The following is a 16,781-nucleotide window of genomic DNA, read 5'->3' as shown; positions in this document are numbered from 1 at the left end:
ACCATGGTCAGCACACTGAATTATACTGGACACGATACAGCTTCAGCCTTCAGGGCTCTCGCATCTCTCTTGAGTCGCAACTACAAAGTTTGTAGATAGTGGAATGGAACACACCTCCCAGTTTTGCTTCTTAAGAACAGACCAGACCTCGTGCAAACTCTGAAGAAGACATTTCTTCTTAGAACAGACCTCGAGCAAACTCTGACGAAGACATTCAAGTCTGAAACTCTGAACCCCAAACATCACCATTACGTAAACCCAGTCTGAAAGCGTACTCCGTAAAGATGAAATACGCGCCACCGGCCGGGGTCGGCCCGCTGTATTCATCTCAGACTCGAACCGGTCCATAATACTCCAACCGGGCCGGTCAATTCGTCCTCTTCAGAGTTCCCCGGTTCGGCCCCCTTCTCCGCGCCGCGAAACCCTAGCCCGCCTCCATGGACGACTTTTCCTCCGCATCCAACAAGCGCAAGCGCAGGCGCGGCCGCAAGCTCAAGGCCTCGCCGCCCTCCCCCGACCGGTCCTCCCCTTCTCCGGCGCCCGCCCCCGTCCCCGCACCCGCCCCCGCCGCGGCGGGCTACCGGGGCCGCAAGCCGCGCCGCCACGAGGCCCCCGCCGACGCGGACGCCGCGCGCCCGCCGTCCCCACCCCGCCGCGGGGAGCCGAAGCCCATTGCTAACGGAGGCGATGCGGTGGCCATGGCGGTGTCGGAGGCGTCCCCCGCGAGCTGGGATGATGTGGTGCGGGTGGTGCCGTGCATGGACGCCGTGGTCAAGGTGTTCTGCGTGCACACCGAGCCCAACTTCTCGCTGCCGTGGCAGCGGAAGCGGCAGTACAGCTCCAGCAGCAGCGGGTTTATCATCGGCGGCCGCCGTGTCCTCACCAATGCCCACTCCGTCGAGCACTATACCCAGGTTAAGCTTAAGAAGCGTGGCTCGGACACCAAGTACCTTGCCACCGTCCTGGCCATTGGCACGGAGTGCGACATTGGTGCGTCCGCTCTATCCTTCCTGCCACCGTCTCCATTGTTTATTTCTTTCTCTGGTTAATTTCTTTATTTTATCTGAGTTTATCCAATGTAATCGTAATGCCAAATGCATAATAATGCTTGTGTTGTGTTCTTAGAGAAAGGAAACTTTAGGTTTATCTAAGAATCTATGGATGTTAGAGCCTTTTTCTATGAAATTATGTTGCGAGACCTCATACAGTTTAACTTGAGATCGTTTCTATTTCTTATGCTATCTAATTTGATATTGTTCTATCCATCTCAGCGCTCTTAACTGTCGGTGACGATGAATTCTGGGAAGGAGTTTCACCTGTCGAGTTTGGAACATTACCAGCTCTTCAGGATGCAGTAACTGTTGTTGGTTATCCAATTGGAGGAGATACCATATCTGTGACAAGTGGAGTTGTCTCGAGGATAGAAATACTTTCATATGTTCATGGTTCTACAGAACTTCTAGGCTTGCAGGTAACTTTTTGTTCCTGAAACTATCATCGCTTCAAATAAACCTTTTTAGAAAGATGTTGCTGAAGCTGCCCTTTCGAGAAATCATAACTTATATACTTACCAACTTGTCTAATATGGACCTTGTCTTATTGATAGATAGATGCAGCTATTAATTCAGGAAATTCAGGTGGCCCAGCTTTTAATGATAGAGGCAAATGTGTCGGTATAGCTTTTCAATCTCTCAAACATGAAGATGCAGAGAATATAGGCTATGTGATACCCACCCCAGTTATTACTCATTTCATCCAGGACTACGAGAAATCTGGAGAGTACACAGGTAACGGAACTAGTTGGATGATATTGACATCTGCAGTCTATAGTTGTATACAAGTGAATGGGTTGTCATTCCTGCATCATTATTATTTATTATCATGAGGTATCAAATGAGGATTGTTTTCACCTCGGGTAGAGCCTGCCATCATGCAATGTGCTGATTGATAAGGCTTGACTGTTACTTTAATTTATAGTGTTTGCCATTAATGTCATCATGTATCACCAGATTAGAGCCATTAGTCAAATAGAACCACCTAGTTATTACGATTTCCTGTACTATCACTCTGCCGGCTGATTTATCTATCATCCTTGATGATCTTTTTATGCAAGTGACAGTATAAATACTTATTCTATGAGGACAATTTTTAAGTCGTTAGTAATGCCATGTAGTAGTGATCTTCATATTTATCTCTTTGGATATTTTCATATTCCTTGACAGTTTTCACCATCTTCTTTATTATGTTATTTTAGGCTTCCCTATACTTGGAATCGAATGGCAGAAAATGGAGAATCCTGATCTCCGCAAATCGATGGGAATGAAACCGGATCAAAAGGGTGTTCGTGTTAGGAGGGTGGAGCCCACTGCTCCCGAATCTGGATGCCTAAAACCATCTGATATTATTCTTAGCTTTGATGGTGTTGACATAGCCAATGATGGAACAGGTTAGTCTTAACTTCATAATTTATGAATAAATATTGTTTCAATTCAACTTTTAGCATGCAGTCCACTATATTTTGATGTACACACGTGAACCTATACGCTATGCGTGTCACTGTTATTGTTTTGTAATTTTGCATGTACAGTACTTCTAGTGTTGCTAGCTCTAGATGTTGCGTACTTGCGTTTGTCTCTTACGCACATACATTGTAGCTTGTGTATGGAAGTACCCCCTCTTGTCACAAATAAATTGTCATTTCAGACAGCAACACTGTCACCAAGACACTAGTTTAACCATTCATTAATAATATAATGCATGTTTGAAATGCTGCAAAATTTGTCTTTTAAACTACTTTTGAAGGCAGTATAGCCATACCGTTTCCAAAAGCTCATATGAAATGTTTAAAGAGATATTGATGGCCAAAGTTCAACAAAAAAAAACTGAGAGTACTGTTGTAAGCTATGCCAAATGAAATAGAAATGGCGAGTTTCTCATGCTAATTTGTTTCTAATCATTTTTTTGGTGAACAGTTCCTTTCCGGCATGGCGAGCGCATTGGCTTCAGTTACCTGGTTTCTCAGAAATATACTGGAGAGAAAGCTCTTGTTAAAGTTCTGCGTGACTCAAAAGTTCATGAATTTAAAATAAGGCTAGCAACTCACAAGCGACTAGTTGCTGCACACGTTAAGGGCAGGCCACCATCATATTACATTGTTGCTGGCTTTGTTTTTGCGGCTGTCTCTGTCCCATATCTTCGATCTGAGGTTTTATATAGCTTCTTTCCTCATTTGGCTTGCAATGCTTTAAAGAATCAACAAACAATAGTATATCATTCATTTGTTGTCAGTGTTAATATGATTTGTTGAATTCATGGAAAGTCTAATACTCTACAGAGCTAGTAGCCCAAAAACTGATGTCTCAACTTTACTCGGTAACTTGAAACACTTTTAGGTATATTGTGGCTACATGCTGTATGCTTAGACAATGATCAGTGCTGCAGTGCATGTTCTCATTGATGTATGTAGCCAGCAGCCACTGAGAAGCTCCTTGATTTGAAGTTTTATTTAGATCTTTTAAGCTTAATATTCAGTATTGATATTTATTCCTGGATCCAACTATTCAGCATTTAATATATTCCCTGGGCCCCACGCCCATGGAAATCTGTGTTGAAGTAGCAAGCAATTGTTTCAGAGGTGTAAGCTATGATAGTCACCATGTATACTTAGATGTATGCGCGAATGCCAAGGTCATCAGGAGTTGCATGTATCTGGTTAATGACTCAAATAATGATACGAAGCAATCCCCTTGAGATGATATTTTAATCACACATGAAGCAGTTAGTGTTATTTATATGCTTGGCGAACAGTTTCTTATAAGTTTCCCTAGTTGCCACTTTTGATTCATCCCAAGAAGATTTTGAAAATCTCACGGGATTGTCTAAATCCTATTATGAATTGTAATGCTTCAGCAACTAGTTCTTACATCTCTCTGAATGTAATCTTATTTGTGAAAATGTTAATTGAGGAGCTTATCTTCCATACCTTTAAGCTGATTGATGTTTCTTATATATCAGTATGGAAAAGATTATGAATATGATGCGCCTGTCAAGCTGTTGGTGAAGCATTTACATGCAATGGCAGAATCACCTGGTGAACAGCTTGTGGTGGTATCACAGGTTTGAAGTTCTTCATGAATAATTTTGTGAGAAATAGTCATTTTTCTCCATGTTCTTTAGATTTCTATTTTGATGATGCGTGCTGTATGGGCAGGTGCTTGTGGCAGATATCAATATCGGTTATGAAGAAATTGTCAATACCCAGGTAATAAATGTTTCCTGTTATCTGTCACTAGCATGTCATTCGAACAATTTCCTGCAGATATATTGTTGCTGGAGGCTTGAATCTAGCCACCCACACTAGGACCTCTTCCTAAATGCTTGTTCTGCTCCATTGTGGTGATTAAAACTGTTTATGTTGCAGGTTCTTGCTTTCAATGGCCAACCTGTAAAAAATTTGAAGAACTTAGTGACCATGGTGGAAAATTGCAAGGATGAATTCTTAAAGTTTGACTTGGAGTATGACCAGGTATCCTCTTGGTCCCTTGTATCCTCTTGGTCCCTTCTTTTTGCGACTTTTTCCTGCTAAAGGCATCTCTCATGCTCATGCACATTACCTTAAGTGCTTTGGCCCCCCCTCAAATTATAATTGCACTCCGAGATATTTCATAATTACTCAGATCTCGTAGATTTCATAATTAATATATCTTGCCAATTTGGCCTTATAGACAGCTAGACTGGTCTTATCATATACTGGACGATTGAAATAAATAGTCAGCCATCACATCACATGATGTAAAAACTGTTCCAAAGCAATCGTCAGGATCCTTTTTGTACTGGTTGCTTTAATTACTTGAGTTTATTAACCATTATATGATTTGACAGATTGTTGTCCTGGAGACAAAAACTGCAAAGGCTGCTACCCAGGACATTCTGACGACGCACTGTATACCTTCTGCCATGTCGGATGACCTGAAGGCCTAACCGGGGCATGGCATGATGCAGCCCTGGGCCATTAGGTGGCCCAAAAGCTTGGGCCTAAAATTTGGTTGAATTTATTAGCGTAGCATAGTGCCCAGTCCGTGACAAAGAGACGAAGAAACCCCATTCTATGAATGAAATGTTTTTTGAGGGGTTCTTGGTGCCAAAGAACAGACTGGCGTCTTAGCTGCGCCATCCATCATTGAAGGCTCGGAGGGAGTGTCATCGTCAGTTAACTAAGCTGGAGTTGTTACCAGCAGAGTCGCCATGAAAGACGATAGTAGCTAGTAAGAGGTGAAGTTTTTCTTCCATTATTTCATTATATAATTACATCATATTGGTAAGGGAATGAGAAAAGAAATCACACTATGATGCTATAGCATATCAGTTTTTCGCATTGTCAGTTCATTCTCGTTTGTGCTTTGAGTACAGTAGCTCAGTTCGTGGATCGACTACAGAAAGTTGTTTCAGTAGCCCCGTGTACCCAACATTTTGTTTGCTTGGGCATTTATTTGCTTCGGCGCGTCTGCTTTGTCTCTGTCATGCCGTAGTTGTCCTCTCGATCGGTATGGAAGAGATGAGCAGTTGTTTCCAGCCCAAGCGGTGAGGAGATTTGGATTCTCCGCAATTGGGCCCCTGCCACCTTCCCGTTCATGCGTTTGCCACGGCCGTAAGCCCGTAACCGTTATTCCGCTGAAGGGCGAAGCCGAGCGTTCACTTTGCCTCCCTCTCGCACTATGCTTGCCTGGTCTGCTTGGTTGGTAGTCCGTCCGGTTCCGATGTCTTTTTTTTTGAAATAAATGTCTTTTGGAGGAGCTATCCAGATGCGCTAAGTCTCATTGGGCAGGGCAGGGCAGGGAGGCCATGTTTGGTTGAGGGTGTAAAAAGTTTCGCGGAAATTTTTTGGCCCTTTGACCACTAATTTAGAATAGCAAACGAAGTCTAATTACAAAACCACCTCCACAACCCCGTGTAAATCGCGAGACGAATCTAATGAGGCCTTTAACCGCGTGATTAGAGGATGGTTACTGTAGCAAATCATCAATTAATTATTGTCATTAGATTCATCTCAAAAAATTACATCCAACCCTGAAAAAGTTTTGCAAATAAATTACATTTAGTACTCCATGCGAAAGTTCGTTGTTTTGTGAAATCTTGACAAGAGCGTTTACCAAACACGGCACATGTGGTGCCCTCGTTCGTTGGTGAGCCGTTAGTTCCTGCTGCTGATTGACGCGTGCCTTTTGGAAAGGAAATCCCAGGATCGGGACGGGCCATCCTGCCGCTGCTGTGCTTCGCAAATCGCAACCGCCTTTGGATGTCGAAATGGTTGACGGGTAAGGTCCGGTGGCCGGGTGCAGATGGGTTCATTCCGTACTGGCACCACGCAATGGCATGCTCGATCGGGTGGCCGAGTTCATCCTGAAACGGAATACATGGGTGAAGCTGAAGCAGGGGACTCCCAACTTGGCTGTGAACAAATTGAAAACCCCAGGGATTTTAGTCGATCTCTCATCCTCTCAGTAGCGTTCCGCATTGCACAGATATTTTTCAAAAGTTTCAATGTCGTAGTACTATAGTCTACAGTCTAGACGCTGGAGCGATAAAAGCGAGATCTACCAGCACCGGGTAGTAACATGGGCCGTTTTTTTTCCCAAACCGTACCGGTAGAATTGACGGCTCCTCTCTACTACACCGGAAGCAACCGATTTCAAACTCCGGATTCAATTTCCGGTAGCCTTTCCCCTTCGTAAAAAGGCTCACGCGCCAACCGGCGAGCGGCGTCCTGCCCTCCTTCACTTCGTTCCTCGACCTTAAAGTCGAGGAGGAGGAGCGTGGCGTAGGCCGCGGGCCAACCGGCGACGAGCCCGTGAATGAATTCACAGGCCGCGCCGTGCATCGGCGACGTAACTCCCTTCTCCCTCTCTACCCTCTCCGTCTCTCTCTGCCCTCTCGATGGCGCTGGCAAGCGGCAGCTACTGCTAGTCTGCTACCACGGCGGCGTCCCAGAGGTCGCGTCGGACCAACACGTCCTACATTCCTAGGCGCGCCGGGCCATAAACTAGACGCGTCGCGCCAACCGTGCCCCGTCGCGCGCATGCCGCCACGCGAGCCCGGGCCGGCACCACGCCGAGGCGGGGGGACAAAGCGGAGGAAGGAAACAAACGTCACGTGGGCGTGACCAGCCAGGCAAGCTGCGAGCTGCCTGCCTGCCCCGCCGAGGCGTCCGTCCCCCTCGGCGCCGCACGGATGAGGTCGACGCGACGAGAGGAGCGGCGGCGCGAGCGAGCGCAGCCGGGGCCGGCCAGCCGGCCGCCGTACGCGTACGCGCGAGCAGTTACTCGAGCGCTGCTGCTGGTAGCTGGGGCAGGCCGGAGGCGGGTACGTGTGCCGCGCTGGTGGTAGCAAGCAGCGGCATGGGGTGGGATGGGTGGCGGCGGCGCGCGCCGTCGGCGTCTTCCGCGGACCCGCGCCGGTCGTCGTCAGCGCGCTCTGCTCGGGCTCGGCCCGGGTCGACGGGTACGTGGTGGGGTCTGGTTTGATCCGGCCTCGGCACGCGCCGCGCGCGGCTGGGCACGTGACGCTGTCACGTACTCCGCCTCCTCGTCGCGCCCGCTCCGCCGTGCACGCGTGATGCCGCAGTGAATGGCGCGCGCCAGCAAGGAGGACGTTACGTTGAGGTGGGCAGGTGGCGTGGTCTGATGGTGAGAGCAGAGGATTTTTGCCTGCCGGCTGCCGCGTTACGGGAAGTTGCTGCGAACGAACGAATCAATGAAGGGGGTTGGGTGGCGTGGCCATGCTTGCCTTGGAAGCCTTCACCGAACTCGACCAGTCGACCGCCAAGCTCGATCAGCCGAGCCGGCCTCTGATCTGCTGCTGCGTGAAGAGACACCAGAAGTATATAGTTATATACCCACTTAATTCTTCAGAATAAAAGTATAGGCCACTTGGGCCAAGCTTTGCTACCAAGTGTAATGATCGGATGTGAGCTGTGTCAATGATGCTAGTTAGCTGCTAAAAGATCGTGTGAACTGGAATCAAGTACTAGTAGTAATAAGTGCGGCAAATCTTGCATTAGGAGGACAGCTTTCGGCATTCTTTCACCAGTCAACAAACAATCTTTGTTCTTTCCGCAACAAACTACTCCTTTTTGCTCCTTTCTAAAGCAAACATCTCTGTACAATTCTTGTTCTGAACTTTTGATTATTGCCTGAGCATCAGCCGGGCGTTGGCAACGAAGGAATGGCCGGAGAAGAGGACGCCGCCGCCGGTGAATCATGGACCATGATTACAAATGGGCATCATCAATCTGCACCTCGGGCTGATTAGCCATGGTGGCGGTTTGGGGACTCACGCGTCAACAGATGCCGCTGCCGATCTGCGAAGAACACCACCTGGCACGTAGAGCCAAAACCTTTTTTTCGTTCATCTTAATCAAGGTGGCCGGGGGACCGAACAAGGGAGCGTGCACCGTGACAGTGGCAGGGCGCACCCTGCATTAAGGAAATCGAGCGCCCACGTTGCCATCATTTGAGGCGGCGTCTGGTGCTATTTGTCGCCGTGCAGCAGCAACATGAAGCGATTTTTATCCTTTTGCGAGGCTGAGAAAGATGCTTTGCACACATACGCAGTTATATACTAAAGAAACTTGATCCTTGGGATTTGCTCGGAAAATGCTGCGAGTTCAGTGTACGTGTACCAGCAAAAGATAAAACGGAGTCCTACTACTGACAGACAGACAGAACACAAAAGATCAATCTGGCGTTTGGGGTTTTACAATCTTCTTGCTGATGTGGCTGTACTTGTCCACACCTGATTATTGTTAGCGCCACTGTCAACCTGCGATCCCCGTAAGGGACACGCCACCGCCTCGTGACAAAAGCCAGTAACTTGGGGGGGGGCCTATTTTTTCTGTCATGATGATCTGACCTTGTAAATTGGTGAACGCATGCTTTTGTCATGATTTGACTTCGTAATGCCGTGCAAGTTATTTTTAATCCCATGACACGACCTTGAAAAATTGTGCTTTATGAAGACACCACTCTCTTTTCGTGAGAGGTGAGTCGGAAATGAAGGGGAAAGGAACAAGATGTCATGATTCGTGAACAGCTTTTCTGTAGTACGAGCGAAACTTTAGTAATAATGAAGGTCTCATTTACAAATGATTTGATCAATAGAAGGATGCAATCATGGTGTGTACAGCGGGCCGGGGTGGTACACATTCAAGGGGAAAACGATACAATAAGACGCAAAATGGCAGAACAAGATCAACCCGTGCAAACGCTGAGCAAGCTAGGCCAGGTAGGGGACCTGGTACTTCGTTTCGAATTGCTTTGAGTTGTTGGATCCAATGCAAGACTAAATATGCGGTCAATATCTGATGTAAACCAAGCGATTCAACCTTAATTAGTGCGCATAATAACTCATAGGGCAACATACATAGATTGGGTTGGGAAAGAAACAAGAAATCACGTTTCCAGGTGACGTTCAATTTCTGTTTCAGCAAAAAAATTTAGTGACACCGAATTAGCGAAAGTTATAATAGTTGGTTTTGGTGGATGTGTTACCTTTTATTTTCCCTTTTCCGCCTTTCCTCTTTATGTGTTGTACAAGGGTGTAAGTTTCTTTGCTTCAATTGCAAAACATAGCATCCTGAACATAATAATCTGCTTTATGAACGCCCATTTCTTGAAGAAAAGAAGAACAAAGGGCACAAACATCACCAAACGGAGAAGAGTTCCTCCAACTTGTGCCTAAGAGCTTCTAGTGGATTAGTTGAACCTTTTCTGTGTGGAGATTAGTTGACAGTTGAAAGAGGGACGGCGGCTGCAAATTCTGTATCAGCTCCCGTCACCTCCAATATCTTAACGAGATACCCGAGCCCTCCATTTGGTGAAATGAGCATTAACTTGCACAAATTATTGGGCACCTTTGCACAAGTTGGAATATCTCTTGCAGCATTAAAAATCACAAATTAATTAATTGTTTGATGATAAGCATGGTACTAGGTTTAATGTACTACGCATTTAAGAGATATATATGGCATCGTTCAAAAGAAAACCTTAAAGAACTTTTCGTGACCTTGCAGGGGGAGGAACTTCGTAGACAAATTGGTGCTATGTATTACATTGAGTGCAGCTCAAAGACACAGCAGGTAAAGGCATAAAGTTGTTGTAAGGGGAGTAGGGGACCGTGTGTGCTTGCTCTAGCATTTTTCCTTTCTTTGTACCATGATCTTGTAGCTCACAGATGCATCTAGACAATCGGCTTATACATTGAAATATTTCACTGATATGTAGAATGTCAAAGCTGTGTTTGATGCTGCCATCAAGGTAGTAATCCAGCCTCCAACTAAACTAAGAGAAAAGAAGAAAAAGAAATCACGCAAAGGATGTTCCATGATGTAAGTAAACACATCTTTTGTTACGATTGCTTTTCATGGAAACTGTATGACCTACTGAAATAGACATCATTTTTATTCTTGTTTTTAACATAGGTTGCAAAAGATATTTCTTTTTGCTCCCTGAATCGACATGATGAACGTAGTTTTCCTTAGCCAATGTCTACAATCATAATTTATCATTTAAGAGGAGTCTACTCATTTAGTTAGTAGTCCTCCAAATGTTTTAGTATTTTTCTTGAGATGAAATATATTTACTTGTACATTTTTATACTGAGGACTAGTGGCTGCTGAATTTGTCCACTAAATAAGTGAATATGCAAAAGCATGTACTCTTAGTCCACTGTGACTACAATAGTATACCAGGATTGGCACTGATTTTTATACTAGTATATCTGGATTGGCACTGTAGTTTATATCTCAGCCGTCTGCTCGGTGTTTTATCTCTGTGATCTTCTATGCTTGTCATTGCTTTTATGAAACATCATTGTTTTCTAGGATTACTTGCTCTTAAATGGACACATCTGGTTTGTTTTAGAAATGAAGTAATTTCTTGCTGACGTGGTATTACGATTGCAGGGACATTTTCTGTGGAAGGAAAATGCTATGCTTCAAATCCTGAATGATTGAAGAGGAGGGTCTTATACATGACGAAATATCAGGAGAATGACCACAAGTTCGTGAAGCTTGAAGTCTGAATGTGCTTGTTGCACATGTGTATATCTGCACCTTTGGTTATTAATCAGTAGATGTAGATGATTGAAACTAGTCTGCTTAAGCATGGTGCACTGCTGGTGCGGTTAGCTCTCCCTCTGAATTAGGCAGTTCGACGGAGGCCAAAGAGACAATAAGATTTTGTTCTGTCATGGCGAAGTCAAAGCTTTTGTGAATCTGATCTCGTCGTATTATCTGTTAGCTACTAGCTTATCCCATGATTCCATGTCAGAATCCGTAGCAACATTCGAGTTTTTGCTTGTCTTGAGCACAGGTATGTGATATTCTAGTCGTAGCAGAGATACTTTCAAGCAATCAAGCTGATTGTTAAAGTTTCTTTTAGATGAATTGTTCGAATGTCATATTTTGTTAAGTCTAGCTAGAAAGGCATTAGGTATTTAGGTTTATTTTGCGTTGGCGGGCGGGAGGAGCCATGGCGATCGCTGCGGCGCGGGCATGCGGGAGGGAGAAGAATGAGGCCGACGGAGAGAAGGGAAGACTGTACTCAATACATTTTACAGAAAACCCTCTAAGCTCATAACAATATTGATATATGACCTCCTTAAATGCATCATGATCCTAATATTTACATAAAACTCCCTAAATAGATCGCATTTGTTGATCGTGATCAAATTCAGGGGTTTTATTGTAAACATTGGATCCAGTGCGTAATTCAGGAGGCTATGTCACGCCGGCAACGAGATGGGCGGGAAGCAGTAGGAGGATTAACGGCGTGAGCTGTCCAACTGCGTGTGGCACACGTGAGCTTGTGGGGCCCAAGGGGCAGCTGTAATCGGCTTATTAAGCCAGAGTCCAGGAAGAGAAACTCAAGTTGTAATTGAATTTGAAATTGAAATCGTGAAGGGGTTAGAGGTTCTTCCTCCTCCCCAAGTTATCCCCTGTTTCGATTCCGCGGGTCTATCTCACGTCGCCGGCGACACGCCACCGGCCAAGGGTGTGACAGGTGGTATCAGATTCAGCGTTCCTCCGACCGTTGCTTCCTCCCTCGCCGTTGTGTTCCTCGCTCCGGTCTGCCGCCTCCTTGGCTTGAGCGACCAGTTTCGCCGAGATCATCGCGATTTCGGCTTCCACGCCACACGTCGGTTAGCCACTCTGGTGCCGCCGTCCCCAGACTATTTCTAGCCGCTTAGGTTTAGCGCGAGGATCCGGCGAACTCTGTTTTCCTAGTCCTGGTTCGTGTTGTCCGCGGCATCCCGTCGGTCTTGATCTGAGCAATCGATTTGGTGGGGATTGTGTGATTCCGTCCGCGATCTGCGACGGAATTGCTGCCCGTAATTCCTTTCTCGCTTGGGTCGACTTGCGGAGCGGGCATCACAACGTCTCCTAAACCATCCGCGCAGACCCAGTTCGTGCTCGACGCCATGGCTCAGACTGCGCATCACAACGATGAGCGCTGGGAGCAGGTCATGGAGAGTCTTGATCTCATCTTCGCACGGGTGACAGATCTGGGTCGCACTCAGCAGCAGCTCCGCGCTTAGGTGGAGTCGACTACACAAGCCGTCGACAACCTCGGGAAGGAGCAGCAGATCCTGAACCAAAAGGTGGATTCAACCGCGCACGCGGTCGCTCAGATTCTGGTGGATCAAGGTGCTCCCCATGAGCACAGAGCAAGTGTACAAGGCACAGTATGGTCTGGGTACATGGGAATCTTTTATCTCAGCTGTAGAGACACAATTTAGGTATTGTGATTATAGAGATGCCTTGAGTCAACTCTTAGAGCTCAAACAGACTGGTACAGTGGAGGAATTTGTTACTGAATTTGAGTCACTCCAATACCAAATTTGTATGCACAACCATGGGTATGATGAGGAGTTTTTTGTTTCACAGTTTCTGAAAGGATTGAAACATGACATCAGTGCTGTAGTCCAAATTCGGGTTCCTGACAAAATGACCAAGGCTATAATGTTAGCCAAGATTCAGCAGAAAATTTTGGACAGAAGCAAAGACCAAGTTTCAGAAGTCAGCCTCATATAACAAGGGAGCAACCACCAATGCCAGGCTAGAGCAAAAGTCAGCACCAAGTAACTTGTGGAAGGAGAGACAAGAGAGGGATTTCAGAAAAGCCCATGGCCTTTGCTTTTACTGTGGTGAGAAGTTTGATGCAGGTCACATTGATAAATGTTCCAAACGACCAAAAGCTCAAGTTAATGCCCTAGTGACCAATGATCTGGATACCAATCTCACTGAGGATATTCTCACCCAACTGGTTGTGGAGGATGCTTTGAATGATGAGTTCTGTCAGTTATCTCTGAATGCCTTGGCTGTAACAGATGTTGGTCAGGCAATGCGCATTGCTGCTATGGTTAGAAACAAGGTTATGCTGATTCTCATTGACAGTGGGAGCTCTCATAGTTTTGTCAGCTCAACTTTCATTCAGCAGGTGGGGTTGCCTACAACTCCTACTGTGTCCAAGCAAGTAAAGATGGCCAATGGAGATACTCTTATCACTGACCAGATGGTCCCAAAACTGGAGTGGTGGTCCCATGGGCACACATTGGTGACTGACATGCAGGTGTTGGATATGCACACATATGATGCTATATTGGGTTATGATTGGCTCAGCTCCAATAGTCCCATGACGTGATTGGGCTCACAAAACCATTGAGTTTGAGAATCAAGGGCAGCTGCTTAAACTTACTGGTCTGTTACCAGCAACCTCTTCTATCCCAGAAGTTTCCATGAATACAGTGGACAAATGGCTCAAGGGTAATGATATTTGGTCTATGGCTGTGGTACAAACACTTTCTCAGGACATTCCTACTTCAAATTCTCCTCAAGTGGAACAGGTGTTACACCAGTACAAGGAAGTGTTCACAGATCCCAAAACACTACCCCCCTAGGACACATGATCATCATATACCTTTGCTGCCTCACACTACACCTGTTAACTCCAGGCCATATAGGTATTCTCCATTGCACAAAACTGAAATTGAAAGGCAAGTGAAGGAACTATTACAGGCTGGCTTGATTGATCACAGCTCCAGTCCTTTTGCCTCCCCAGTGTTACTAGTTCAAAAGAAGGATGGATCTTGGCGTTTTTGTGTGGACTATAGGAAGCTCAATGCAGTAACTGTCAAGAACAAGGTCCCTATGCCTGTAATTGAGGAGATTCTTGAGGAATTGGCTGGTGCTAAATTTTTCACAAAGTTGGATATGAGATCTGGGTACCACCAGGTACGAATGGATCCATTAGATGAATACAAGACTGCCTTTAAAACCCATCATGGCCATTTTCAGTTCAAGGTCATGCCTTTTGGGCTCACAAATGCCCCAGCTACATTTCAGTGTTTGATGAATGACATTTTGAGTCCATTTCTGAGGCAGTTTGTGTTGGTGTTCTTGGATGATATCTTGATCTACAGTCCCACTTTGGAGACCCACTTGGAACATCTGAAATAAGTACTGCAGAAACTGCAAGAGAACCAGTTATATCTGAAAACAAGCAAATGCTCTTTTGCTCAAACTAAATTAGAGTATTTGGGCCACATAATTTCTGCTGAGGGAGTGTCTACTGACCCTGCTAAAACTGCAGCCATGCTCAATTGGCCTATTCCTGCAAATGTCACTGAATTGAGGGCATTTCTTGGGTTAACTGGCTACTACAGACGCTTTGTCAGAAGTTATGGGGTGATAGCCAAGCCAATGACTCAGTTACTGAAGAAGAAAATGTTCCAGTGGACTAATACTGCTCAGCAAGCATTTGAGACTCTAATACAAGCAATGAGTACTACTCCAGTTCTGGCACTACCAGACTTCAACAAACCATTTACTGTTGAAACTGATGCTTGTGATGATGGGATTGGTGCTGTGTTATTACAAAATGCTCAGCCCATTGCTTTCCTGAGTAAGGCATTGGGACAAACACACAGAGCTCTGTCCATTTATTAGGAGTTTCTTGCCCTTATTATGGCTGTGGAGAGGTGGAGATCCTACCTTCAGCTGCAAGAATTTGTGATTATTACTGACCACAAGAGCCTTGCCTACTTGTCAGAACAAAACCTGCACTCAGATATGCAACGCAAAGCAATGACACGTTTGATGGGCCTCAAATTCAAGAAAGTATATCGGCAGGGCAAAGAAAATACAGTAGCTGATTCACTATCTCGAGTGGGTCACTTGATGACTCTTCAAGCAGTAGCCACTTGTAAGGATCACCGGGGTGTCCGACCCTAGAGAGGGAGGGGGTGAATAGGGTCGCTAATCGCTTTCTATCCTAGGGCTCAATCTATTTGCATAAGATAAACCTAACATGACCTACACATGCTAGTTATGACTAAGGTTTATCTATGCTACTCTCTACTTACCCCTAAAAGACTTGCAACCTATAGCCAATCCTAATCAAACTAAATGCGGAAACGTAATACGGTAAGTAAAGAGGTAAGGGAGAGAATATGCAAACTCCCGTGAAGACACCAAGACACACGATTTAACGTGGTTCGGTTAGGACACCAAGTCCCTCCCTACGTCCACGGCCACTTGTCCAACACAGACAAGTGTGATGTCGAGTCTCTTCGCTTGATCACCGTCTTGCGTTCGCCACCAAGGCTCCCGGCAAGCAAAGGCTAAGTGACCCCAAGTCACCAAGACAAAGCCACCGCCACCGTCTCTCTCGAAACGTCACCAACGGCACCGTCTTCACTATTGGAGCTTCTCACCGAGAGGGGTCTCTTTCCCCGCACAAAGTGTCATTGCCTCTCCACACCAAGTCGGAGGGTCACACGACGAGTACAATGATTGCTTGCCGCAGCAAGACTTCTCTCAAGCTTGCTCTCTCAAGAACTAAGCCTAAACAAGCACTAAGCACTCTCACAAGTGTGCTTAAGCCTATATGATGTACAATGATGCTCTAAGATGGTTGGAGAGGATCTTTAACTCTTCTATGCTTCCAAGGTCTCCAGCAACCTCAAATGACCCGGCCTTGGGGGTATATATAGGCAGCCCAAGCAAATATAGCCGTTGGAGAAAATCTGCCAGAAAAACACTTAACGCCGGTTAATCCGACGTACCTCCAAAAGCCATCGTCGGTTCAACCGGTGATACTAAACTGCCTGCCTAAAAAACTAGCCGTTACGTGTACGGGCAATCAACCGATGCAGCGTCGGTTTAACCGGTGAGTGTAGTTGTCCTGTGAACTCTGAAAAACAAACTCTCTGGACAACTGCACCGATGTTCACCAAAACCCAAACGTCGGTTAATCCGGTGTATAGACTTTGCCTCAGCTTCTGGGTCCATTGCACCGACGTATTCAACTTTCCTAACGTCGGTTCAACCGGTGATACTAAACTTCCTGGTGTGCTCCAAGTCAATGCACCGACGTATGTAATTTTCTCAGCGTCGGTTTAACCGGTGATACTAAAGTATCCCTGTCTTGATTTCTTTGACTTGGATTTCTTCACGGTCTCTTCAATTCTTGTCCTTTGGACCGAAGAGGTTTCAGGGCGCTGCCCTGAGACCCGCGAGGGGCGGCTCCCCCTCGACCCCGGTCCCTGGAACCACCGTAGGGACGGCCCTTCGGGTCTAGCTACGTCTATCTTCTCTTTGTCATCACTTGAACCTAAAAAGCCTGAGAATTGTCATCTTAACAGACATATTAGTCCAAGTGTTGTGTTGTCTATATCAATCACCAAAACATTATATTGAAATATGGCATGAGAGGCCATTTTCGCTA

The 16,781-nt window shown here is 45.9% G+C and overlaps 1 protein-coding gene and 1 long non-coding RNA gene across 2 annotated transcripts; both read left to right on the top strand.

Annotated features, from left to right (window-relative positions):
- The first annotated feature begins 382 nt into the window (after positions 1-382).
- On the top strand, positions 383-5,385 carry LOC120641390 (protease Do-like 9). The gene is made up of 9 exons (XM_039917483.1): positions 383-990; positions 1,272-1,471; positions 1,607-1,787; positions 2,255-2,446; positions 2,973-3,205; positions 4,015-4,116; positions 4,211-4,261; positions 4,421-4,525; positions 4,882-5,385. The coding sequence occupies exons 1-9, from the start codon at positions 438-440 to the stop codon at positions 4,978-4,980; spliced, it is 1,716 nt and encodes a 571-aa protein (XP_039773417.1). The 5' UTR covers positions 383-437; the 3' UTR covers positions 4,981-5,385.
- A 4,663-nt stretch (positions 5,386-10,048) lies between these two features.
- LOC120641385 lies at positions 10,049-11,434 on the top strand. The gene is made up of 3 exons (XR_005662248.1): positions 10,049-10,132; positions 10,278-10,381; positions 10,958-11,434. It is a non-coding gene; the product is annotated as an uncharacterized LOC120641385 (long non-coding RNA).
- The last annotated feature ends 5,347 nt before the right edge of the window (positions 11,435-16,781 follow it).

The sequence above is a fragment of the Panicum virgatum genome, chromosome 1K (genome assembly GCF_016808335.1).
Source record: "Panicum virgatum strain AP13 chromosome 1K, P.virgatum_v5, whole genome shotgun sequence".
NCBI classification, from domain to species: Eukaryota; Viridiplantae; Streptophyta; class Magnoliopsida; order Poales; family Poaceae; genus Panicum; species Panicum virgatum.
Note: the sequence above shows the minus strand (reverse complement) of the source record. Positions and strands in the feature narration are given on the sequence as shown.